Raw genomic sequence first — 27,548 nt, 5'->3', positions numbered from 1 at the left:
TTTGCCACCCACCTAAATATCCTCCCAAAATCTGATCCTTTGACCCTTTGAGTATATAGAACTGTTGTTTGTTTTTGTTTTTTTCTGAATTTTCAGTGCCTTAGTTCCAAAATGGAGAGCTACTGCAGGTGTCTTGGCTGTAAATGGAACTAGAGATAAATCATGTCAAAACAAAATTCATAATTGTATGTATTATGATATATTTAATATTAGCATTTACCATTAGAGTTTTCATGTGCTAGTTGTTATTTTTTGATAAGTAATAGTTTATTATTAATAATGAATGGAAATTCCATACAGAAATAAGAAAAGGACATTTACCAATGAATACCTCAGTCTTTCCAGTACTTTTAAAATGACAACGTTATATTTCTTCCCACAAATTTTCATGTGCTAGTTATTAATTGTTATTATTAGTTTGCTTCAACAGAATAGTCATTGTTTGATTATGGAAGTGATTCTATGCTAATTTGGGGGTGTTTGGCAACATGGTTGGTTTTGTTTTTGAAAACAAAACAACTGCCACTGCCACATCAACAAAAGCAATATAATTTTGCTGATGTGGCAATTGTTTTTGTTTTCAGAAACAAAACTAATCATGTTGTTGAACACCCCCTTAGTTTGATCTGTTGAGTGGGGCTCTAAAATAACCACTGTTTTCAGGATGAATCAGTTTTAATATGGTTCTCAGGGAAAGAGGAGAAACACCTTAAACTAAGTCATGTATCCAGAATTATACCTGGTCAGCGCACTGTAAGTTTTTCCATGTCATCTCCTATGTCTATTCCATAGTTATCTTGTGACAGCTATAATTATTTGAGAAGAATGGTAGGATATGCCTGTAGTGTTGGTGATTTTGCAGCAAATAAACAGCAATTTCTGTAAGATCTCAGAATTTGTTTTGTCTTCTTTTGCATTGACAAAATTGATTGTGTGGAATAAACTTATTTCTTAAATTTCTTTGAGCTACATATCTTTCTTATTTATATATTAACACTATCATCCACCATTATAATAATCTATGCTAAAATAAAAAGTGGACATAACTCACAAGGTTTCTGTACTTCCTAACTAAAATCTCTTTCTGAATTTCATTCCTCTCTATTGCGAGGGCAAAAAAGGTAATTTGAATACTTCTTTTTAGTTCACTCCATCCCTCTCATTAAGTCCCATATTTTAAGGTATCAACTCCAATTCTCTCATTAATTGCTCTATTTGAGGTATTTTTGTTTCTCATCATTGAATTTCACAAATTAAATCCACACACAATAAAACTACAGAAAACAAATAAAATTTGTAAAAATTTTTTGGCACATCTATAATATTATATTTGTCATATTAAATGAAAATAATGTACGAACGACGGTGATGATGATTACATTTGACAAATAATAAGTATTTTATTAATAATGGAAATGAAATATAAAATTTAAAACCAATCTGGAAATGAAATCATTTTAATATTTGGGTAGTGGGTTATAATTTGGGTTAAAATGGATCAACCCATGATTTCATAATTAAATTATAATTTTAAAATGGAAAATAAAAAGAATCACAAAAATAAAAGAATTATAGAAAATGAGTGTGATAAACAAGAATTAGTTTTATTAATGATGTAAATAAAATATAAAATGTAAAGCTGTTCTGAAAATGAAACCATTTTCTTATATAGGTGGTGGGTCAATGGTCCAACCTTTTCACTCAAATGATTCAATTAATGATGTCATAATTAAATATATAATATATTTAAAAAAAGATGGAACACAAAAAATTAAAACGTACAGAATTTCGTAGAAAACATTTGGGACACATCTCTAATATTATAAATTCATCATATTAAATAAAAAATGTGAAAAATAAGAATTTTTTTTAGTAATGATGGAAATTGAATACAAAATATAAAATTGGCCCAAAATAAAAAATGATTTTTCCATCCATGTGGTGAATCAACAATTGAATTGTCCAAGTCAAATGTGTCAACCTATGATGTCATACTAATAAAAATTTAAAAAATAGGTAGAAATAAAAATATAAAAAAACTTGTAGAAAATTTTAATTACATCTCTAGTTTTATGTATCCATCATATCATATTAAAAAATAAGTGTGATAAATAAGAATTTTTTTTTTGTTAGTGATGGAAATGGAACAAAAAATAGGAGAAAAGAGAATTATAGTATGACCTATGACTCCACCGATTGGGTTAAACAGTTCATTGGTTCAATTAGCTAGGTCAACAACATAGTGGTCAGGCTGCTGGTTCTTTTGCAAGCAAGCAGTTTGGTGATGGACCCAGAGTGCTGGTCAAATGATGGTTTGACTAGTTCAATTAGTTGATTTACCACTAGGTAAAATAATACTGATAAAAAACCAATGTAGAAATGACTGATAAATTTGCTGGTCTAACTTGGAATTTTGGGTTTCATAGAGGTTTAAGGGATGATGGATTTGCTTGTGTCTCTGAGCTCTTGCTTCTTTTGGACTCTGTTTGTTTGGACCTCTCTAAACATGATAGAAGAATTTGGACTCTAACTCCTAATGTCTCCTTTACTTGTGCTTCTTATTTCAAGTCCCTCTGTGCTGCCCCTCTTTCTTTGGGATTCCCTATCAAAGAAATCTGGTCAAGGCCCATTCCCACTAAAGTAGTTGTTTTCTGCTGGGAAGCCTTTTATGGTAAGATCAATACTATGAATAACCCGTGTGACAGTATGTTTCAGCAGTTCGAACCAGTAGAGAATGAAGGAGAGAGAGAGAGAAGAAAAAGACTAAACTGCCCCCACTTAAGTATGAATTATGTTCTAATTAGTGTTTCAGCAGTTCGAACCAGTAGTTGTTTCAGCAGTTCGAACCAGCAGTTCGAAACAGCCGAACATAGCAGGCTTAAACCTTACTAGTCGACCATAAGTATGAATTATGTTCTAATTAGTGTACAAAGACTAAACTGCCCCCACTTAAGTATGGGGCAAGATGACTACAGAAGTAATATTAGGACTGCCACATCAGTATATAACTTAAACATGAAGAAAAGACTAATCTACCCTTATTCGACCAACACTAACATTCCCCCTTAAGCTGGAGAATATATGTCATATAATCCCAGCTTGTTACATGTATAGTTCACTCTCCCTGAGCTCAAACCTTTTGTAAACAAATCTGCCCACTGATCACTTGAGCCCACATGTTCTGTGCTTATCTCTCCAGTAAGGACTTTCTCCCTCACAAAATGGCAATTAGTCTCTATGTGCTTTGTTCTCTCATGAAAAACAGGATTAGATGAGATGTGAATTGCAGTTTGATTATCACAGTACAATCTCATAGGTTTGTCCATTGAGAATCCAATCTCTTGTAGGAGATTTTTCAGCCATATTAATTCACATGTAGTGTGTGCCATGGCTCTGTATGCGGCTTCAACACTACTCCTTGCCACAACGGTTTGCTTCTTACTCTTCCATGTCACTAGATTTCCTCCAAGAAATGTGTAGTAACCTGTAGTAGATCTTCTATCCGACACTGAGCCTGCCTAATCTGCATCTGTATACCAACTACCTCAAGTCTTCCTCCTGGTTTGTATAACAACCCACGATCTGGAGCTCCCTTCAGGTACCTTATAATTCTAAGAACTGCATCCCAGTGAGGTATCTGGGGGTTCTGCATAAGTTGGCTCACCACACTAACAACAAAGGAGATGCCTGGTCTTGTGATGGTTAGATAGTTCAGCTTCCCCACTAACTGTCTATATCTTCCAGGATCATCAAATATTTCACATGTATCACTGCTCAACTTAGCATTTGGTTCCATGGGAGTTTCAGCTGATTTCGCACCTAATAGCCCTGTTTCATCCAGCAGATCAAGGACATACTTTCTTTGGCACAGGTTTACACCTTGTTTTGACCTGGAAACTTCTATACCCAAGAAATACTTCAACTTCCCAAGGTCTTTTGTTTGAAAATGGTCCTGCAGAAAGGCCTTTAGTTTGTCAATCCCCAATCTGTCACTGCCAGTTATGACAATATCATCCACATAGACTACTAATAAAATCTTCCCGGCTTCAGAATCATGGCTGAACATTGAGTGGTCAACCTGACATTGTTTCATTTCAAAATTTTTCACCACTTCACTAAACTTCCCAAACCAAACACGAGGAGATTGTTTCAACCCATAAATTGCCTTTTTCAGTCTACACACCTTACCATCCTCCCCCCGAGCAACAAACCCAGGTGGTTGCTCCATATATACCTCCTTCATAAGGTCACCATGTAGGAAGGCATTTTTAATGTCAAGTTGAAATAGGGGCCAATCATGCATAATTGCCAAGGAAATTAAGACATGGACTGAACCAATCTTTGCTACAGGAGAGAAGGTCTCCATATAGTCCACCCCGTACAACTGAGAATAACCTTTAGCAACAAGTCGGGCCTTCAAACGCTCCACACTGCCATCTGGAAAGTATTTAATAGTAGACACCCATTTACAACCCACAACATGCTTACCTGGAGGAAGTAGTGAGCTCCCACGTGTGAGTATGCTGAAGAGCAGAGAGTTCCTTCTCCATTGCTTGACGCCACCCGGGTGAAGTAAGGGCCTCTTAGACATTCTTGGGTATAGATATAAAGGACAACAGAGAGACAAACTAGTGATGTGAAGCGGAAAGGTAAGAGACCGAAACAAAATTGGAAATGGGATGTAGAGTACAACTACGTTTACCTTTCCGTAAAGCAAAGGGAAGATCAAGCTCTGAAGGTTCTGGGACAGGGGCAACAATAGGATCCGCAGACGAGGTAGAAGTTGGAGGAGGTGCCGGTGTCTGTCGATGAGTATACAAGTGTTGGATCAGTGGTCATTTAGTAAGAATCTGCACCGGAGGAGGTGAAGGTTCAGCCCCAACGGGAACAACCGGAATGGGATCACTAATTGGAAGAGGAAGAGGAAATAATGGTGGAGATGACAGTACTTCAGGTCCCGAGAAGAACGGTACAAACTCAAAAAAGGTGACATAAGGACAGACATAGGACTTCCGAGTGATGGGATTGTAACACTTATACCCTTTATGGGTCTGAGAGTAGCCAAGAAAGATACACTTAATAGAGTGTGCATCCAGCTTGTCTAAACCAGGACTCAGATTGCAAACAAAGCACACACAACCAAAGACCCGGGGTGTTAATGGAAAGGGAGACAAGGTGGGGAACAAAATAGAAAAGGGAGACCGATTGTGAAGGACAAAGGAGGGCATTCGATTAATAAGGAAACAAGCAGTAAGCACAACGTCACTCCAAAATCGTTTAGGAACATTCATATGATGAAGAATAGACCAAGCCATTTCAAGGAGATGACGGTTCTTTTGTTCAGCCACCCCATTTTGTTGAGGGGTAGATGCACATGAAGTTTGATGAATGATGCCATGTTGTTCCAAATATTGTTGAAAGGAAGTAGGAAAGTATTCATGACCATTATCTGAACGAAGAGCTTTTATTGGAACACCAAATTGTGTACGTATTTCAGCATGGAATTTTTGAAAAATGGAAAACAATTCACTCATTTCTTTCATTAAATAAATCTTTGTCATTCTTGAACAATCATCAATAAAAATGACAAAATACTTGTAATCATTATAAGACTTTTAATCGGACCCCAAACATCTGACTGAACTAAAGCAAAAGGACTCAACATACGACTATCAACTCTAGGACTGAAGGAAGCCCGATGGTGTTTCCCATACTGACACGACTCACACTATAAAGAAGACAAATGACTCAAAGACGGAACCATTGGCTTGAGTGCCTTGAGAGATGAATGTCCCAGTCGACAATGCCATTGTAGAGGAGTTAGGGAAGTTTGAAGTGCAACTGACGATCCACAACCGTCAAGATAATACAATCCATTGGCCTCATGCCCTCCACCAATCTTCTTCCCCGTCTTGAGATCTTGAAAAACACAAGAGGAAGGGAAAAATGTAATAGAGCAATTAAGGATCTTAGTTAATTTACTAACTGATATAAGATTGAATGGAAATTTAGGTACATATAGAACAAATGATAAAGAAAGAGATGCCGTATCAACATTACCAACACCACAGATGGGAGAAGAGGAACCATTGGCCAGGGTAAGAGTTTGAGATGTGGAAGTTTCAGAGAGAGAAGAAAACACACCTGGAGTCCCGGTCATGTGATCAGAGGCTCCAGAGTCAATAATCCAGGGAGAGGGTTTGGATGCTAGACAAGCTATACCTGAGTGTGCAAGGGTGGTTGTAGTATGTTGTGAAGTAGCCTGAAGGAACCTCTCATACTCATCCCGCGATACAGTCATCATCTCCTTCCCGGAAGCAGATGTAGATGTGGAAGGTGTTTGATCTGTCTATTGGTTATCACTGACATCAACCCTACTAGCCACTGCATGATTAGCCCATGTAGAAGGTGGGCCATGGAGATCATAACAGAAATTCACTAAATGTCCTTCCCTGCCACAGTGTGTACACTTCGTAGTAGAGTTGCCTCTTCCTTTACCACGACCTCCCCCTGAGTCATGACCACCACCATGGCCAAACATGGAACCACCACAACCCCCTCGAGATGCATGTCTTCCCCCTTTATTACCACGTCCACCTCCTCTGACTACCACAAATATTGATCTGTCAGATGGTGTGGTACTATTTGTGGATCCCAAAGAAATCCTGCGAAGCCGTGCAAATACTTACTCAAGTGTAGTAAGAGCAAAACCTCCCAATATTTGTGCTCTAACTGGTTCATACTCTGATTTCAGCCCCACTAAGAACTTAGTGACATCCAGTTGCTCCCTCTGTTGTTGTTGAACCTTAACATCTGGTGTTAGGGGATGATAGACATTGAGTTCATTTCTAAGGTTTCTCATACTGGCATAGTACTCTTCTAGGGTTTGATTCCCTTGCTTCAGATTGAACTACTCCTGATAGAGTTGATATACCCTCGTAGTATTATCCTGTTTAGAATAAAGCTTCTTGGCATGTTCCAATATGTCCTTAGCTGTATTTAAGAACATAAAGTTGACACTTATTTTGGGTTCCATACTATTCCACAACCATGTCATGATTTGGGCATCTTCTTGTTCCTAGTCATCAAACCCAGGAGATTCAGCGGATGGTTTATCTTCCTTCACATGTTTCACTTTCCTCTTTGCCCTAAGAAAAACTTCCACTGACTTGGCCCATGTCACATAATTCTCACCATTAAGTTTAATTGAAGTCATCTGCACACCTAGATAGTCTGAGGGAATCATCACACCAGATTTCTGATCAGTACCACCATCTCCAATTGCTGCCATTGTGTCCCCCAATGCTACTTCTAATGCTGAATCCTTAGTCACCAAACGAGTACTGCTGTCAAGGCAACACTACAGCAGTTTCCAAAACACTGATAACAGTCTCACAACTAGTCACAATCAACAAACTTGATGTAAACTAACATTCAGGTCAAGAACTTGATGTTTCAGACAGATTCGGCTACCATTCAGATTAAAACATTGATGTAAACTACCAGTCAGAAATATTCAGCCACTCCTTCCAGCAGAATTTTTTTTTTTTTTTTTCTTTTCACACCACTACTGACAACTCAGAAATATTAATCACCATGACAGCAACTCAACCCCTCAAACAACCACACATAAACCCTCTTGAAACTGCTCAATAGAGGGTGAACATCACAAACACCACCACCCAACTAGGGCTGTCACACATGGTGACAGCAGTATTAGACTGATATCCTAGGGCTGCCGCACCTTCCTTATACTTGTAATAGGGATTGCGGCAGTCCTAAAAAAATAAAAAAGTGCTGCAGTTACCAGATTGTGTACCTTAGATTTCGCAGCCCAGAGAAGAAGAAAAGAGAAGGGGAGGTCGCAGGATAGGAAACTTGAAGTCGCAGCCTTCTTCTCCTTCGTTTAGTGCTCTGATACCATCACAAAGAACCATTCAACCTAAAAGCTTAAGCTTGTAGGTGAGGTCCTTGAATAGGTTGATATTCTCTAACACGCCCCCTTACACGAAAGCCCATTGGGTTTGAAGCGTGAACAAGCACAGGCCCACCCATACCTTGTGCTGAAACTTATTTAATTGTAACAGGGGTAACGAGGATCGAACACTAGTCCACTTGGTCAGAATGGCTCTGATACCATGTGACAGTAGTGGTTTCAGCAATTCGAACCAGTAGAGAATGAAGGAGAGAGAGAGAAGAAGAAGAAGAAGAAGAAGAAACAGTCGAACGTAGCAGGCTTAAACCCTACTAGTCGACCATAAGTATGAATTATGTTCTAATTAGTGTACAAAGACTAAACTTCCCCCACTTAAGTATGGGACAAGATGACTACAGAAGTAATATTAGGACTGCCACTTTAGCATATAACTTAAACATGAAGAAAAGACTAATCTACCCTTATTCGACCAACACTAACAACCTGCAAAAGGAGAGACCTTTTCTTTGTTTATCCCCAAACTGGCATATTTTTGTGTAAAGTGCATAATGATGACTGCCACCACTTGCTGTTATCTTGTGCTTTTGCTGCTAATATTTGGAATTGGGTCTTTATGTTTTTTGGGTGCAGGTGGATTTTGCCCTCTAAAGTAAACTTACTTTTGATCCGTCTATTTTTGGGCAGCCAACTAAGAAAGGGAAACTAATGTGGAAGTGCATCAGAGCAGCCATTTTGTGGACTATTTGAGAGGAGAGGAATGTTAGAATATTCCAAGAAAAGGAAAGAAGCATCGATGAAGTAAAGAAGTGTATTTTGACAAGAACAATTCATTGGCTGAAAACTTCAGATCTTTTTAGAGGTTACTCCTTTGATGATCTCTGGAAAAGTTGGGCAGATGTGGCCTCAACAGCCCCCAAAAAGAATAGACTATAGGTAGAGTCGAGACGCCATACAGAGGGTGTGGTAAAGCTGAACTTTGATGGTAGCAATCAAGGTAATCCAGAGCCTTTGGGTATAGGAGGGGTCATAACAAATAAGGATAGCAACTTTCTATCCCTATTTTCAGGACCGTTAGGAGTTGGTAATGCTACAAGGGCTGAGATACTGGCTGCGGTACAAGGAATACAGGTTGCCAACCAGCTAGGAGTGGAAAATCTGATAGTTGAGGGAGATTCTAAGGTGGTAGTGAGTTGGTTGTTGAGTCCGGAAACAGTTTTCTAGGGCTACAGGGATCTTCTTAAGAAAGTTAATTGGCTCAAAAGGAATATGTCAGTTAGCTTTCAGTGGGTTAGTAGATCAGCAAATGCCATGGCTGATTCTTTGGCCAAACAAGGGGTCTCGAGGGTTGAATTATTTTGTGCTACCCTATGATTGTATTTTGTTAAGAGTTTGATTATGCTTTCACCTCTAAGGGGAGGTAACACCTTGTGCCTCCTCTTAGGGTGAATGTACACTTTGTTTCTTATTATTAGTAAAATTATCATTCATTTATCAGAAAAAGTCAAAATTGTGAGTTTCAAGGCTTAGGCCTGACATCCACCAGGTCTTTCACACATCAGATCTTGATTGCTAATGAATGTGTTGAGGACTTCAGGAGATATAGAAAGAAGGGTATAATCTGCAGACTGGACTTGGAAAAAGCTATGATTTGGTTTATTGGACTTTTCTAATTGAGGTCTTGCGATATTCTGGGTTTGGGGAAAGATGGTGCACTTGGATTTTGGGGTGTCTAAACACTTGTCATTATTCAATACTAGTTAATGGTACAATAGTAGATAACTAGATGTGGAATTACTCAAGCAGATGCATTGAACAGAATTGTGTTGAGGATAGATTCGAGAGGGTTAGTATGAGGGTGGAGAGTAGGGAGAGGAGTTCCTATTACACATTTGCAGTTTGTAGACGATACGATCCTATTCTGTGAGGGGGATGATTTGAATTGGTTTAAGAATTTAAAGCTTCGATGCAGCTTTTTATAAGAATGTCAATTTTGAAAAAAACTGCTTAGTTGGGATCAATATGGAGCAAGAGGAGATGGCAGAGTGTGCAGATATCTTGGGTTGTAGTGTTGTGTCTTGACCATTGACATATCTTGGTTTACCATTGGGAGCAAACCCAAGGGATGCAAGTTTTTGGAATCCAATAAAAAATGATTCTCTAGGAAGATGGCTAGCTGGAAGAAAGGGTATTTGTCTGTAGGTGGTAGAATCACTTTGATCAGATCAACATCGGCTAACTTACCTGTTAACTACCTGCCAGTTTTCAAGATTTCATTAAGTGTTTAGAAGAAGATAGAGAAGATGATGAGGGATTTTTGTGGGAACCAAGGGAGGAAAAGAGAGATCATAGGATAAGTTGGGAGGTAGTGCATAGAGATAAAAAAAACAGGGGGATTGGGCTTAGGGAATTTACAAAGAAGGAACATAGCATTGTTAGGAAGGTGGCTTTGGAGATTGCCCTGATATAGGGGTAAGTTGTGGATTAAGGTGATTTTTGAGAGCAGAGGTAATCGCTGTGGTAGAAGGCATATCAAAAGTCTAGGATGATGGGCATTACTAAATTATTTGTTAATGGAGACAGAAAGCTGGTAATCAATTGGTTACAAGAAGAGGAGTTGAAAATGTGATTCTTCAACAACAAAAAGAAAAGAATCAAGTGGCTAACCAAAGATATGGAACTAAGAATTGGATGGGTTAAGAGAGATGCTAATTCTGTAGCTGATACTCTAGCTAAACAGGGGGTGGGGAGAGTTCTCTGTTCTGGGCACAGATGTAAGGGATTTGGGGTGGGATGGGGAGAGATAAGAGGTTTTATTTCTCAGTCTTTGTTCTGTACTTCTATGTATTATTCCTTCTATTTCTTGTGTAATCTAATGAAATCTTCAAGTTATTGATAAAAAAATGATATGGAATTAAACAAAACAAAATGGAACAACAGGATTCATGCAGTGGATCCCATATAGTTGCTATTAAGGCTTAAATGATGATGAACTGTCAAAATCTGTTGATGTTAAAATTTTGATCAAATGTTATTGAAGTTTGACCTAAACTTCAACTGGGAAAGTTTCACTTCTATTGCCATGGAAATGGAAGTTTTTGGTGGAATTAATTCAGTTTCCTTGGAAGTTTAAAACCATGGATTTAATGTGTTAACTTCTTTCCATAAACTTACTTTAGATCTCCACTACAAACATCCTAATTATTCTTCTGAATGTACCTTTTCTTTTTACATTCTTCAGAAACAGATCTGCTGTTGATAGATTTCTGTGTCGGCATCTCACTGACATTCACTTTTTTTTTCCATCTAAGTTCTCAGTTTCGACTTATTTACTGATCATTTGCAGTTTTCTTTCTCTTTTATATATATGTAGGCAATATTTCAAAGATATCCTCGGCCTGAGAAGGAATACCAGTCATTTTCTCTTATTTACAATGACAGGTCACTTGATTTGGTAAGTACTTTCTTAATGTGATCATAGGTCCTCCATTTTCTTAATTAATTTCTATTTCAATTGATTGCTGGAGTTGTTTCTGCTAATGCACTTTCTCTTTCTGTATTTTTTGAGAACTGTTTTGGGTTTTTTCTGTAACAGATCTGCAAGGATAAAGATGAAGCTGAAGTCTGGTTTATTGGTCTAAAAGCATTAATTTCACGTAGTCATCATCGAAAATGGAGAACAGAGTCACGAAGTGATGGAGTTTCATCTGGAGCAAATAGTCCTAGAACATATACCCGAAGAAGTTCTCCTTTGAGTTCTCCATTTGGCAGCGGTGATAGTATGCAAAAGGTGTGCAATGCTCATTGTGCTTTTCCATATTCCTGAACCTTTTTCACTAAGCATCTCAAGTATGAGAATTGTTTCCTTGTGTTGATCCAGGATGGAATAGATCCTCTTCGTCTCCACAGCCCATATGGAAGCCCCCCTAAGAATGGTATGGACAAGACATTTTCTGATGTCATATTATATGCTGTTCCTCCGAAGGGTTTTTTCCCCTCGGATTCTGCCAGTGGGTCAATCCACTCTTTATCTTCAGGTGGCTCAGATGGCCTAAATGGGCACATGAAGGGCATGGCAATGGATGCTTTTCGGGTGAGTCTATCAAGTGCTGTTAGCTCATCAAGTCAAGGTTCTGGTCATGATGATGGTGATGCTTTAGGGGATGTTTTCATTTGGGGTGAAGGCACAGGTGATGGGGTTTTGGGTGGGGGCATGCATAGGGTAGGAAGCTCATCTAGTGTTAAGATGGACTCTTTTGTGCCTAAAGCCTTGGAATCTGCTGTAGTACTTGATGTCCAGAACATAGCTTGTGGTGGAAGGCATGCTGCTCTAGTAACCAAGCAAGGAGAGATTTTCTCTTGGGGGGAGGAATCAAGAGGGAGGCTTGGGCATGGTGTAGAATCTGATGTGTCACACCCAAAGTTAATTGATTCTCTTGGAAATACTAATATTGAACTTGTAGCATGTGGGGAATATCATACTTGTGCTGTAACACTATCGGGAGATCTATACACATGGGGTGATGGTACTTACAAATTTGGGCTACTTGGTCATGGAAATGAAGTGAGTCACTGGGTCCCAAAAAGAGTTAATGGGCTCTTAGAAGGTATACATGTGTCATCCATCTCATGTGGACCATGGCATACAGCTGTTGTGACCTCTTCTGGTCAACTGTTTACTTTTGGTGATGGAACTTTCGGTGTTCTGGGCCATGGAGATAGGAAAAGTTTGTCCATACCCAGGGAAGTAGAGTCTCTCAAGGGGCTTCGCACTGTTCGAGCAGCTTGTGGTGTCTGGCACACTGCTGCAGTTGTAGAAGTTATGGTTGGGACTTCAAGTTCAAGCAACTGTTCCTCAGGGAAGCTGTTTACGTGGGGAGATGGAGACAAAGGTCGACTAGGGCATGGTGACAAGGAGCCCAAACTTGTTCCTACTTGTGTTGCTCCTCTAGTAGAACCTAACTTTTGTCAAGTTGCCTGTGGACACAGTCTGACAGTTGCACTTACAACTTCAGGCCATGTTTTCACAATGGGAAGTCCAGTTTATGGTCAGCTAGGAAATCCTCAAGCTGATGGTAAGCTCCCAAATCGTGTTGAAGGAAAGCTCCTGAAAAATTTTGTTGAGGAGATAGCTTGTGGTGCTTATCATGTTGCAGTTTTAACCTCAAGAACTGAAGTTTATACTTGGGGTAAAGGAGCAAATGGCCGGCTAGGTCATGGGGACACTGATGATAAAAATTCTCCAACGCTAGTTGAAGCTTTGAAAGATAAGCAAGTGAAAAGTATTGCATGTGGTACAAATTATACTGCAGCTATCTGTCTTCATAAGTGGGTATCTGGTATTGATCAGTCGATGTGCTCTGGATGTCGTATGCCATTTAATTTCAAGAGGAAACGACATAATTGCTATAATTGCGGGCTTGTTTTCTGTCATTCATGTAGCAGTAAAAAATCTCTGAAGGCTTCTATGGCACCAAATCCTAACAAACCTTACCGTGTCTGTGACAACTGCTTTGGTAAACTAAGGAAAGCTATAGAGAATGATTCTGTACCTAACTCTGATCTAAGTAGAAGAGGAAGCATTAACCAGGGGTTTAATGAATTTGTTGAAAAGGATGAAAAGTTGGATTCTAGGTCTCAAGCACAACTAGCTAGATTTTCTTCAATGGAATCCTTCAAGCAAGTTGAAACTAGAGCGAAACGAAACAAGAAACTAGAGTTTAACAGCAGCCGTGTATCTCCTGTTCCAAATGGTGGCTCTCAATGGGGAGCACTTAATATCTCTAAATCTTTCAATTCCAGAAAATTCTTTTCAGCTTCTGTTCCTGGATCGAGGATTGTTTCTCGAGCAACATCACCTATATCAAGACGACCCAGCCCACCTCGCTCCACAACACCAACCCCAACTTTGGGAGGACTTACATCTCCTAAAGTTGTTATTGATGATGCTAAAAGGACAAATGATAACCTGAGCCAAGAGGTTCTTCAGTTAAGAATACAGGTATATATCTCTTCATTGTTAATCATCCTTCATTTTTTATTCCTTTTTTCTTTTACTCCTGCATCTGCTTTTGCTTATTTTCTGATTTAGATGACAAAATGCCAGAAGAAGCAATATAAATTATATGTTGAATTAGTTTTTGTTTCATAACATCTCTAACTTGTTCTGTAGAAGCTAAGCATGCATGTAAGTAATTTGGAAGAAAACCCACTTCCTTATTTGGTAAATTACTAGTAAAGGTGCACATGCTTTGCACATGTCAATTTTATATGATGATGATAATGATAGCAATAATCTGTATCCAAAATTTTCTGCCTTTTTTATATTTCTTGGAATAAAAGATAATTCTTATTTATCACACTTTTCTTGTTTCATATGATGAATATACAATATTAGAGATGTGTCCAAATGTTTTCTACGAACTTTATGTATTTTTAGCAATATTTTGTGTTTTTATATTTTAAATTTTATTATTTAATTATGACATCATGGGTTGATCCATTTGATCTAGATGGTTGAATTGCTTACTTGCTAGCACCTGGACAAAAGAAAGGTTTCATTAAGCATGGGTTTTATATTTTTAGAAGTATTGGATATAAATCTATTTAGTAGAATTTATTGGTGAAAAAAAAACTTAAATAGAGGATTTGATGAGACAGAATTTGAGTTAATACCTTAGGACCTCGTTTGTGTCTTGGTAAACGACTTACCTAGGTAAATGCACTTATCCGGGCAAGTGTTTCTTGGGAAACACTGATCCGGATAAGAACACTTACCATTGTTTTTTTATTCCCCAGGCAAAGGTGTACAATGATCGATTTATACAAAAAAGTGACATTATTAAATGGACAATATTGTTCCATCACATTTAGCGATTTTGGCGTGCATGGATAAGTAATTTACCCTAGTATGAGGAGAGTATTACTTCCCCAAGTATATGAATCGCTCAAGAATCATTCTTTCTTGGGGGACCCACATACCGGAAAACAAATGCTGGTTTATTTCTTTTCCGTTGAACCTACCAACCGACCCACTCCCACTTCCTAGAAAATGAATGGTGCCTAAATATAAGACTTAATGAGATGGAATTGAATGAGCTGGAAAGTAGTAGTTAAACATTCAAATTACATTTTCTGTTGTCACATTTAGAGAAGACCTAAATTCAAAATACATGTATTTTAGTCAAAAAAAGTTCCACAAGTTCATTCATAATTTTAATAGTACTAGATGTTAATCAGTTGACCTGATTTGACACAAGATGCTTCACTTCTGGTTTTGGATGACCCATGAATAGCCACACTACCAAGTTATGAGTTGATGTCTTGGCTGATTTGATTAATATGATTTTAATTAATTTCTTAATAGGTTTTATTTTTAATAAACTCAGTTTTATTTATTATTTTTATTATTCCCAAATGGAATTGATGTGGACTTCAAATTACCAAAAATCAATTTTAACATTAGTAAATTATGATTACTTTTTATCCGTATTAGATGTAAATGTAATTTAAATAGATTTTGTGATTTATTAATCACTATTATTATTTTTGTTTCTTTCAATTTTTTTTAATAAAATTGCATTAATTTTTATTATTATTTTTTTAACTTTTTGCTTTTTAATGGAAGTTAAATGGACCTTAAAAATTAATTTTATATTCATTTCTATTTGTTTCTTTGCTCTATTCTTTATTATCTTAATGTAACACATAATTAATTATTAACTATTATTTATATTAATAATTTATTTTATAATTTTTATTAATAAAAACAAATGTTATTCTTTTATTAATTTTTTTTGAAAAGGTAAGGTAATTTATTAAAACAAGAACCAGTACAAAGGAGCCTAGGCCATTATAGGCTGCCCAGAGCCACCACAAATTACAGATACAACCAGTTCTGAGATCTAAACAACAGACTCAAATTCTGATTTTTAAACACCTCCGTTGTCAACACTCAGGACAGAAGTTTACCCACAGCTTTCTACACCATTTCCTCTAAAGATTTAGCTTTGCCCTGAAAAATTCTGTTATTTCTTTCAATCCAGATAGTCCAAAGCACAGCAGCCATGATAGTCTTCCAAACCAAGATACCTTTCTTGCTGAGACCCTCAATCTGCCAACACAACAGCATTTGGCATTACCCAGCTGATTTCCAAAGCTTGAAGAAAATGCTGTGTGTTGGCAGAAAGGTATCTTCCAAACCAAGATACCTTTCTTCACAGAATTTGGCATTACCCAGCTGATTTCCAAAGCTTGAAGAAAATGCCTCCAAATATAATTCGAGACTGGGCAATGTAAGGCCAGATGTTTAGTAGTTTCTACTACCCCACCACATAAGCCACATGACATGTCCGAAATCTGAATGCCACGTTTCACTAGATTAACTTTGGATAGACATTTATTTAAAGCCATTGTCCAGAGCAAAAACTTCACTTTAGAAGGACTGATTGAGCTCCAAATCTTCCTAGCCGGAAAGTTTTCCTAACCTGAACTTATCAACTTACTGAACATAGACTTAACAGAAAACATGCCATCAGCTTCCCATTTCCATCTCCAAGCATCCTCCATGTTTGGGTCAATCCTCTGGTTTCGGAGCAGGCCCAACAGAATTGCATACTCCTCAATTTCCCAGTCAAAGAGGCGCCTCCTACAAGTTAGGTTCCAACTGAAAGAGTTACCATCCATATTGAAATTCTCAGCCACCGAGGAGTCCTGATTTACAGAAATTTGATACAAGAGAGGAAAGGCATCTTTCAGACACTTCAGAACACCAAGAGTCTTTCCAAAATTTGATTCTTTCTTCATTTCCCAAGTTGTAACCAATTCCTTACTCAAATAAATTAGCGTTCTTCATTATACCTGTCCAAATGGAGCTTATCCCTCTTGAAATAGGAGAATTGGATCTCCAATGACCCCAGTCCACTCCATATTTGTCCACAATCAGCTTTCTCTACCAAGCATTTCTTTCATTTGCAAATATCCAAAGCCATTTACACAGGTGGGTAGAATTGAATTTCTTCAATTTTCTTATTCCCAACCCTCCAACTTCCTTAGGAAGACACACTTGATCCCAGTTTACAACATGAACCTTCTTCTCCTCCCAACCTCTCCAAAGAAAGTTTTTCTGTAGTTGCTCCAATCTGTTAGCCACTTTGGAAGAAATAGGAAATAGGGAGAGGTAGTAAGTAGGTAAATTAGAAAGAGTATTCTTAATCAAAATCACTCTCCCCCCCAAAAGAAAGGTATTTAGCTTTCCAGGAAGCCAATTTCTTCTCCATTCTTTCAACCACTAGATTCTAAATCTGAGAGGAAGTATATTTAGCTCCAAGAGGGAGCCCCAAGTACTTGACCGAAAGATGGGCAGTCTGATAAGCCATAACTTCTAGATTTGTAACAAGACCTACAGGGATAATCTGAGATTTACTCAAATTAACCTTAAGGCCAGACACCACATCAAACCAACTCAAAATTCCAAGCACCACCTCCAGTTGATTAGGAGAAGCATCAACCAAGCATAAGGTGTCATCAGCAAAGTGAAGAATATTGACTTTTTCTTTTCCTAGAGCAATTGCAATCCCAAAGCCCATTCTCAGCAGCCTTCTTGCTAAAGAGAGGAAATTTCCATGACGAAAATGAAGAGTAGGGGAGAGAGAGGGTCACCTTGCCTCAAACCTCTTGAACTTCGAAAAGACCCCGTCGTTTGCCTGTTAATTAAGATGGAGAACTTAGGAGTCTTAACACAAACTCTGATCCAGTTTCTCCAAATCTGCCCAAAATTCATTTTCTCCAAAACCAGATCCAAGCAGTGCCAGTTAACATGATCATAAGCTTTTTCAATATCTAGTTTACACAGAACAGCTGGGGTCCCTTCTCTTCTTTTGGAGTCCAACAGTTCATTGGCAATGAGAACAGAGTTAACCATCTGTTTACCCGGGACAAAAGCACTTTGGTTACAAGAGATAACACTGCCTAACACACACTTCATTCTTTCAGCCAAAACCTTAGCCAAGATTTTGTAGAAACTGTGCCAGAGACTAATGGGCCTGAAGTCCGTTATATTGACAACCCCCTCAATTTTTGGAATAAGAGTGATGAAAGTTGCATTCAGACTTCTCTGAAAGGAGGCATTAGTGTGAAATGCCTGAAACACCTGCATCAGATCACTCCTCACAATATCCCAACATTTTAAATAGAATAGATTAGAGAACCCATCAGGACCCGGTGATTTATCATTTTCTAGCTTCTTTACTGCACCCTTAATTTCCTCTTCTGAGAATGGTCTCTCTAATCAGATTTTCTGCTCTTCATTTAACTTATTAAATTGGAGCTCGGAGAGAAAAGGTCTCTGAACCCACTTCTCTTTATAAAGGTTCTTATAGAAGGAAGTAGCTACAGATTTAACTTCAGAACTAGACTCACCACACCTGTCCTCCCACACCAGCTTGCTGATTGAAGAGAACTTAGCACAAGCATTTGCCATTTTGTGAAAGAACTTTGTATTTTTATCCCCCTCTTTAAGCCAAATGGATTTAGCTCTTTGTCTCCACTTCGTCTCTTCCTCAACTGCCATCTTATCATATTTGATTTTTGCAATTGACCTCTTAAGTCTCAGATCTTCAGACAAGGGACCTCCCTCTTCAGCTCTGTCAATCTCTACAATGGTGCTCAACAAAGCCTTCTTATCAGTAACCCACTTCATATTCTTCTCCTTACTCCAAGTTTTTAGTTTACGTTTGACAGCCTTTAATTTTGATGCCATAACGAAAGAACTAGAGCCCTCCACTTGCAACTCATTCCACATAGAGCTGATTAAGGGGATAAGATTTTCCTCCTGAAACCAAGCATTTTCAAACTTAAACGGGGATTTGACTGTCTCACGGAGACCACAAACAAGCTGAATAGGGCTATGGTCGAACATCGGTCTAGGAAGGATAAGTTGTCTGAAATCAGGAAAGAATTCATCCCAGTTTGAAGAAACCAAGAATCTGTCCAGCCTAACCAGGGTCGGGACAGATTGGTTATTGGTCCAAGTGAATCTATTACCCTGAATTGGGACGTCCATTAATTCCATACTGTTTATGAAGTCAGCAAACATGTTCATCGAACCAGTTCTTCTACCCCCTGTATTCTTCTCATCCACTGAAATAGCTGCATTAAAATCACCCCCAATTACCCAAGGACAGTTCTGAGGGTCTCTCAAATCTGATAATTCCGCCCAAAAAGCCACCCGAAAATTAGAATCAACAGGACCATAAACGTTTGTGACTTGAATAAGTTTTCCATCTTATAGTTTCAGTCTCAAAGTGATTGAGAAATTACCAATTCTGCAAGAAACCAAAGAACAGAAAGTGGGGTCCCAAAGGCTCACAATTCCACCAGCACTCCCCAAGGCAGCCAAGGCCTTCCATCAGACCTGACCCTCCCCCCAAACACTTCGAATTGTAGCAACATCAACCCACTCCAGCTTAGTTTCTTGGAGCAAGACAATCTTTGACTTCGATTGCTTCAAAGAATCACATACCATCATCCTCCTCCTTCCTGACCCCAGCCCTCTAACATCCCAGGAAAGAATTTTCACTTCCATAAGAAAAAACTAAAGAAAAGGACCCACACCTCACATCTTCTTAGACCCCCTTGCAGCCCCTTCACTGCTCCCCGCCTTATCATTCAGACCCCACGTTAATCTCATCATTTCTCTACTTCTCTTTGTTTTTAATCCCCCTTTTTTTTCCGCCAATTTTCCCCTCTCCATAAGCACTCTTTGTTCAATTCCTTCCAAGAACTTAATAGTATTAGCTTCCATCCCCTCCATCGAAATTCCCAGGAAAGTCCCCAGCCCCAGAAGTTTCGATGTCACCCAAGAAGATTGATTATTTTCAGACTTACTGTCCTTGCCTACCTCCGCGGCTGATGAACTCGCTTTCCCCTTGTTTCCTATCAAGACTTCTCCGTTGCTTCTTCTCATTTGCTTGGGGCTTACACCACTATTTCCCAACTCTTTGGATTGATCAAGACAATTTCCCACATTCCCACTATGAACCTCATTACCAACCACCGCAATAGGGGTTGCCACCAACAGAGTCTCTTCCACTATCTCTTCCACTGGCACTAGAGGCAGCTCTTGACTTTGTTGCCACCTGTTGTCCATCTCCCACACACTTTTTGAAGAAGACCGAACTTTTTGAGATGAAGTAGCAGCCTGACTCAGATCACCCATCACCATATTATCAGGGCTAGGAATGTGGGCTAGAGTAGAACCATCACTTGGATTCAACTGTTGTTTGGATGGCAGACTAACCCAGGTCGGTTCCAACCGAACCGGACTATAATCTGTTTGTCTACCAGTGGGTCACCGAGGCTCACTAAAGAACTTTTTACCTTCAAGTTTCTTCGCCAATTGAGTAGAGTGGGTAGGCAAGGACTTAAATCTAGCTTGACCCAGATCCGGAACATGAGTCCAAACCGGAATCTCTTCATCTTCCTTGGAATCCGATCCAGCCTCTTATCGAGCCTCCCTCCCTTTAAACCTCCACGTCTGACTCCACGTGTAGTTCTTTAATGCATTGCTTTATGAGAGTTTTTAAATCCTCCACCCTCGAAAAACCCCCACTTCTTCCCTTCATTAATTCTGTCGTGCAAGATTCAAAGCACTTAGCTTGAGGACGATCCTGGCCGTCCAACGGAACTGCTTGTGGATGGATCAGATTGATCCCACGACCATCTTCTTCCCCTCCGTCGACCTCCGACGAGCTACTCAGTGGCGGTTTGAAACTCAGTTACTTTTTATGGAACTCTTGCGGCAGTGAGCTTTCTCCCTCGTCTTCTAAGACCACCGTGTTAGAGATTTCCGAGCTCCTTCCCTGCAATCGGAACTGACTGTTCTCATGAATCTCCTGCGTTCAACTTCAGACCGTCGGAAGCGACTCAGGCCAAATACAGATTTCAAATACCGACTCCCCCACAACAACCTTCACTTTTTCAAGAATCTTCCCGGACCTTTTCACCTTTATTCGAACCCACTCACAGGTTGAAAGCTCCTCAGGGGAGTCATTCAAAATGAATAAAATTAAACGAGAGGTTGAAATCCCCCTAGTATAGGTATTTTTAAAATGACATGACGGAACAAGACAGGCCAGAAATGAAATAATCACTCAAAATGAGCTAAAAATTTGAGCTTCTTGAATAAGTGCTTATTTTTTGGAACAAGCACTTATTCAGGTTTATTTCACAAATGGAAATAAGTGCCTATTGGTGTGGTCCCAGCCCAAAATGTATAGGAACATGTGAATTCAACATAATACTCCTAGTAACCTCTAGAATATGCCTATTCTTTCTCTCAGCAAATCCATTCTACTAAGGAATAATGAATGACTCATACTCATGAAAATAAGAAGTTAATGATTTACAAAATATTCTTTGGCATTATTGGATTTGAAAATTTTAATGTGAGTATGAAATTGAGTAAGAACCATTTGATGGAAACAACAAGTCAACGTAGGAACCTCATCTCGGTAATGCATAAGATATATCCAAGAGAAGCGGCAATAGCTTGAGGCATAACAGAATGTGCCTCAAGGAACACAGATTTTGATGTGAGGCTTAATTCTTTGTCAGAATGAGGTGTAAGCCTCAAGCCTCAAGGCGTGAGGCATAGCTTGAGGCATAAAAAGGCATAAGCCTCATGTATCATTGATTATTTAGCGATTTAATGCAAAAAAATTATGTATATGGAAGAAGCACTTCAATCATTATGGGCCAAATAAATAAAAGGAGTAAAACTGAAAAATCAATAGGGAAAATCAAGATCTATTAGTTTCTCTCAGTGTTTTAGGAGAGTTTAGTGCAAAAAGGGCGAATCAAGTTCTTAGTTTCTCTTGCATATATCAAGTCAGTGTTTTTCTTCTAATTATTCTAAATATAGCATCCCGAGTTTATTATTTTTCTCACTTCTTTTCCTAATGGATTTATTTATTTTTATTGAATTTTTTGCATAGATCAAATTAACTAAGTTGTTTTCTTTCTTCTAAACTATTGAATGACCATAAATCTAATATCCAATTATATGGATGATTGTTCATACTTTTCTTCTAAATTGGTTATTTGAATTATTTGAGAAATTTGCATTTTGAAACACAAAATGTCAAATGTTAGTTGCTTATAAACTTTTATTTTATGGATATTTATACCTTCTATCATTCTAACTTGGTATGCTATATGTTATTTTTATCAATTTAAAAACTTGGTATGCTATATGTATACCTGATGCCTAACATCCAATCTATCCATGGTTGATGCAGGAATATGATTTCTCTAGGTTAATTGATGAAATTCCTTTTTCTAATGAGCTAAAAAAATTACTGTTTTTTCCATGCCCATCCTTCATAGACAGCAGATTTTTGTATTCCAATTTCTAAATTATAGACTATATGTACTTTACTTTGAATATGTACTGTAAGGGTTCTCAAGGATATGATGTTTGCATGTGGCTTTAAATGGTCCTACTATATATTGTGATCTTAGAAATGAGAAAAGGTTCAGATTATTTTTGAAAACTGAAAAGCTTCTCTGGTAAAAAGTAAGACACTGCTAAGTTTAGATCAACGTTAATTTGTAGGTGGAAAATCTCACCCGTAAAGCCCAACTTCAAGAAGTAGAACTGGAAAGGGCAAATAAGCAGCTGAAGGAGGCAATCACAATTGCAGGGGAGGAAACTGCAAAATGCAAAGCAGCTAAAGAAGTGATCAAGTCCCTTACTGCCCAAGTAAGATGGATTTTATCTTTATAATGATAATTTATATTTTTAATAACTAATTACATTAGGAAGATGTCCTTTATCAAATTCTTATTGATAATTATTGTTGGAACGAATGAGAAGGGTTAGAATTTGTGGAAGATAATGTAAGAAAAGTCCAAAATAGAAATAAATGCAAATGTTGGAAATAAATACGTTAGGAAGAGAGTTCAAATACATAATGGTTAGAGAAAGCAAGTGCTATGAGCCTGGGTGGTTGTAATACCATAGTTAGTACAACTGCATACTAAATTTTTAGAAAAAAACATACTTAATGTTCTCTTAGAGATCCTGTTGGAGGTATAGGCATTTACATAAAAATAAATTCAATTTATAAAGCATATCCAAAGTGAAAATTGGAAGTGAAGCAAGCTTAAACAAGTCCATCTAGTGCCCCCCCCCCCCCCAAACCCAATTATTTTGGCCTATATATATTGTTAGTTTTCAAATTAAGAGAGACGAGAAGAGTAATGCGGCGGAAACAACTTCTATCCAGCCCCTAATCTTATTATTTATAGTAGGGTTTAAGACAAGTACAAAGACAAATCTGCCCCTGATTAATAGGTAGAAAAAATAACATATTAGTGCAATAGAGGCCCAGGCCCATTAAGTTGAAAAACAAAACATAAAGGAACATGTAACATAAATTAAAGAAAGCCCAAGCCCACAATGCTAAGCCTCACAAAATTCCTCCTTAGGCTGAGCATAGACATCTTTCATGTCTGGCTTGCATAACAGCTCCATAAATCTTGCCTTGGTAAGCCCCTTGGTAAAAACATCAACTAGTTGTCTTGTAGATGGTATATAAGGAATATAGAGTCCCCAAAAACAATTCTTTCCACACAAAATGTCTATCAATCTCAATATGTTTTGTCCTATCATATTGGATTGGATTGTTGGCAATGTTGATTGCAACTTGATTATCACAATACAACTTTAAAGGCCCAACGACATCAATCCCCAACTCTTTTAGAGGAATTCGGAGCCAAAGCAATTTAGCAACTCCCTGAGCCATGGCCTTTGTATCAGCCTCAGAACTTGATCCCATCCCACTACAGCAGTTTGTTTCTTATTCCTCCAAGTTACAAGATTACCACCTACAAAGGTCCAATATCCGGATGTAGACTTCCTATCTCTAAGAGAGCCTGCCCAATTAACATGAATATAAGTTTCCACCTCTTTTTGTCATATTTCTTAAACAATATTCCCTTCCTAGGGCATGTCTTCAAGTATCTCAAGATCATTTCCACTGCCTTCATATGTAGAAGTCTTATAGCATGCATAAATTGGCTGACCACATGGATTGTGTAGAGAACATTAATGTGGACCTCACTAAGGTGGTCCCCACTGTTCGTATGTCAGCTATAAGTTATGATTAGGATTAGTTCCTTATGATAAGATTAGGACTAGTTTTTTATAAGATTAGGCTTAGTCTTTTTTCAGCTTTATCTTATCTTATCTTGTTATCTTATCTTATCTTGCCATGTAAGCAATTCAGTCCTTTTACAAGTATGATACTATGTATATAAATTTAAGAGGGGAGCGGCTGTTTAAACACATCAACTCAACTCTCTTTTATCAAAATCTCTCTCTCTTTCTCTCTTTTCTCCCTCTTCTTTTCTTATTTTTTTTTTCTTCTCCTTTGAAGTGTGTTCAATCTTGAGCGACTACTTGGTATCAGAGTATTCGATCTAGGGTTTCTCATGTGGAATTAATTCAGCCGACCACATGAGAATTATTTAGGGCTGAGTTTTTTCATTCGACTGATTCTTGGAGATTACAAGAAGTCTTCAGCAACTGTCCAAGGATTGGAAAGTGCTCCTTGTAATCAAGAAGAATCAGAGAAGAATTTGTTAGAATACACGAATCAGGGGTATTTTGGTCATTGTGGTTTATCTGTTTGAGAGTGAAAGGTCTATTTTATTTAAGTTTAAGTTATGTGTCGCATCTTTCATGAGGGACAATATGGTCTTTCTTGTAACTCTATTATTTGAAATAAATACAAGTGGGTCAGCTAGGTGGGACTGATTTTTCTTCTTCCTAATCTGGTCTTCTTCTTCTTCTTCTTCTTCTTCTTCTTCTTCTTTCTTTTCTTCTTCTCTACTTTAACCTAGAATCGAATAGGGTTTTCTTACATGGTATCAGAGCGGTAAAACCTTGTTCTCCTTTCATTCTTCCTTGCTGCTGTCTTCTTCCTGGGTTCGCTGCCAACCATTTCAGGTCTCCTCAATTTTCTGCTAGCCTAAGTGGAAGCTCGACAAGGGGCCAAAAAAAGTTGTCGTTTTGTGGTTTTGGAGGTGAGAATGCCTCCAGTTACTGTGGTGGTGGTCGTTGAAGTTGTGTACTCGACGCCCTCTATTCAGTGATACGAAGATGGCTGTTTGTGGACAGGTATGAACAGTGCTGTTTTTTGCCCAAATAGTGGACTGTGAATGCTGTGTTTTGGTTCAAATTTTTTTTGTGGTGGAGGTTTGGAGTGACTAGTATTCATATCAGTCTTGTTCTTCTCTGTTCTACCTCATATGTGTGCTGAAAGTAGGGTTTTTCGACTGCTGAAGTTCACGACAGCAGTGGTGTGGTGGTAGTTGTATTGTGTTGAATGGTGTATTGATGATTCTGAATATTTAAAAGTGAACTCTTGGATCTGGTGTGTGAACAGTTCTGCAGTGTGCAGTACAAGTGTTTGATTTAATGACTGAGTGACTTCAGCCCTTGTATTTTGGTGGGTGAATGGTTCTGCAGTGTGCAGTACAGGTGTTTGATGGAATGACTGAGTGATTTCAGCTTTAGTATTTGATGTGCCATGTGTATTTGAAGAAGTTGGTGGTGCCGTAAGTGAGATAAGTTTTGTGGAAGTGTGTGAGGTTGTGTTGTATATTTGAAGGTGAATTAGTTAAGATGGCATCGATTAGAGATGGGAATGACGACAAAACAGGCCTCATGCTTTCTCCAGATTACCTAAGTGTTCAAATGACATCTATTAAGCTGAATGGTGAGAATTATGTGCCGTGGGCAAAATCTGTGGAAGTGTTCTTAAAGGCCAAGAGAAAGGTAAAACATGTGAGAGAGGAGAAACCTTCCTCTGATTCTTTGGGGTTCAGTGACTGGGAACAGGAAGATGCACAAATAATGACATGGCTATGGAACAGCATGGAACTGAAAATTAGTGTGAGCTTTATGTTCCTAGATACAACTAAAGAAATCTGGGATCATGCTAAGAAGCTATACTCCGGACAAGACAATACAACTAGGGTGTATCAGTTGTACCAAGAATACTTTAATCTGAAGCAAGGCAGTCAAAGCTTGGAGGAATACTATGCAAGTCTGAGGAATATCCGAAATGAGCTCAATGTGTATCATCCTCTGACATCGGATGTTCAGATTCAACAACATTAGCGTGAACAACTTAATGTATCAAGGTTTCTGGTGAGTTTGAAGGCTGAGTATGAGCCTGTCCGAGCACAAATATTGGGGGGGTCTGCTCTTCCCTCACTTGAAGAAGTTTTTGCCCGTCTTAAGAGGACATCTATTGAGTCTGTAGAGCATTCCTCTCTCTCGGACAGATCTGGTTTCGTGGTGACTAAAGGGGGTGGCCGTGGAAATAGAGGTGGTGGTGGTAGTAGTGGACTTCCAGGCAACCGTGGTGGTCCCATGTTTAACCGTGCTGGTGGCCGGAGTGGAGGTCGAGACTCAGGGGGAGGTCGTGGTAAAGGAAGAAGTAATGCCCCTAGGAAGTGTACACACTGTGGTTTAGAGGGACACACAGTTAATTTCTGCTATGATTTACGTGGTCCACCCAACACTTGGGCTAACCATGCTATGACTAAGAGTAGTGGTACAAGTATTGAAAGTCAGCAAACTGACCCGATTCCCTCCACATTTACTGGTGCTTCTAGGAAGGAGATGGTGAGTGTACCCCGTGCAGTATATGAGCAGTTCGTTCAGACATCTCAGCAGAACACCGCTACCCTTGCCCATTCAGGTATGGCTTGCTTAGCTTCTAATCCCCCACACTGGATCATTGACTCCGGAGCCTCGGACCATATGTCTGGGACCCCTAATGTATTTTCTTCCCTTTCCCGACCCTTCACATATCAAACAGTTACACTTGCTAATGGTTCTACATCTCCCATCTGTGGTGTTGGTGATGTTGATCTCTCCTTCTTGTCTTTATCATCTGTTTTATATGTTCCCAAGTTCCCCTTTAACCTTATGTCTGTTAGTAGATTAGCCAAGTCTCTTAATTGTTCTATAACCTTTTATCCCTCTTCTTGTGTGTTTTAGGATCTCAAGACAGGGATGAAGATTGGTGGAGGGCATGAGGCAGGTGGATTGTATTACCTTGATGGTGGTGGCCCTCCAGTAGCTTTTCAGTCGTCTCTTACTCCTCTTCAATGGCATTGCAGACTTAGTCATCCTTCTCTCAAGGCTCTGAAGTTGTTGGTCCCTTCCTTGAGTCATCTTTCATCTTTAGATTGTGAGTCATGTCAACTGGGGAAACATCATAGAGTCTCTTTTAGTCCAAGAGTTGATAGTCGTGTCTCGAGTCCTTTTTCTTTAGTTCATTCTGATGTCTGGGGTCCAATCATAGTGATGTCATACAATGGCTATAAGTATTTTGTAATTTTTGTTGAAGACTTTTCAAGGATGACATGGATTTATCTTATGAAAGATTGCAGTGAATTGTTTTCCATTTTTCAAAAATTTTATACTGAAATACGCACCCAATTTGGTGTTCATATTAAAATTCTTCGCTCCGATAATGCCAAAGAGTACAGCTCATCACCATTTCAGCAATACTTAGAGCACCATGGGATAATTCAT

The 27,548-nt window shown here is 38.6% G+C and overlaps 1 protein-coding gene across 5 annotated transcripts in view; it reads left to right on the top strand.

Moving 5' to 3' along the window:
• LOC104606031 (PH, RCC1 and FYVE domains-containing protein 1-like) overlaps nt 1–27,548 on the top strand; it is a 101,201-nt gene that overhangs the window by 36,090 nt on the left and 37,563 nt on the right. For all 5 annotated transcript variants that reach the window (XM_010271039.3, XM_010271037.3, XM_088897713.1 and 2 more), the window contains exons 3-7: nt 664–753; nt 11,307–11,387; nt 11,529–11,723; nt 11,814–13,934; nt 22,548–22,694. In XM_010271039.3, the coding sequence (XP_010269341.1) occupies nt 664–753; nt 11,307–11,387; nt 11,529–11,723; nt 11,814–13,934; nt 22,548–22,694 (2,634 nt within the window). The remainder of the gene's footprint in view (nt 1–663; nt 754–11,306; nt 11,388–11,528; nt 11,724–11,813; nt 13,935–22,547; nt 22,695–27,548) is intronic.

This window comes from Nelumbo nucifera, chromosome 2, assembly GCF_055504915.1.
Source record: "Nelumbo nucifera cultivar China Antique chromosome 2, China Antique-T2T, whole genome shotgun sequence".
Lineage (NCBI taxonomy): Eukaryota > Viridiplantae > Streptophyta > Magnoliopsida > Proteales > Nelumbonaceae > Nelumbo > Nelumbo nucifera.
Note: the sequence above shows the minus strand (reverse complement) of the source record. Positions and strands in the feature narration are given on the sequence as shown.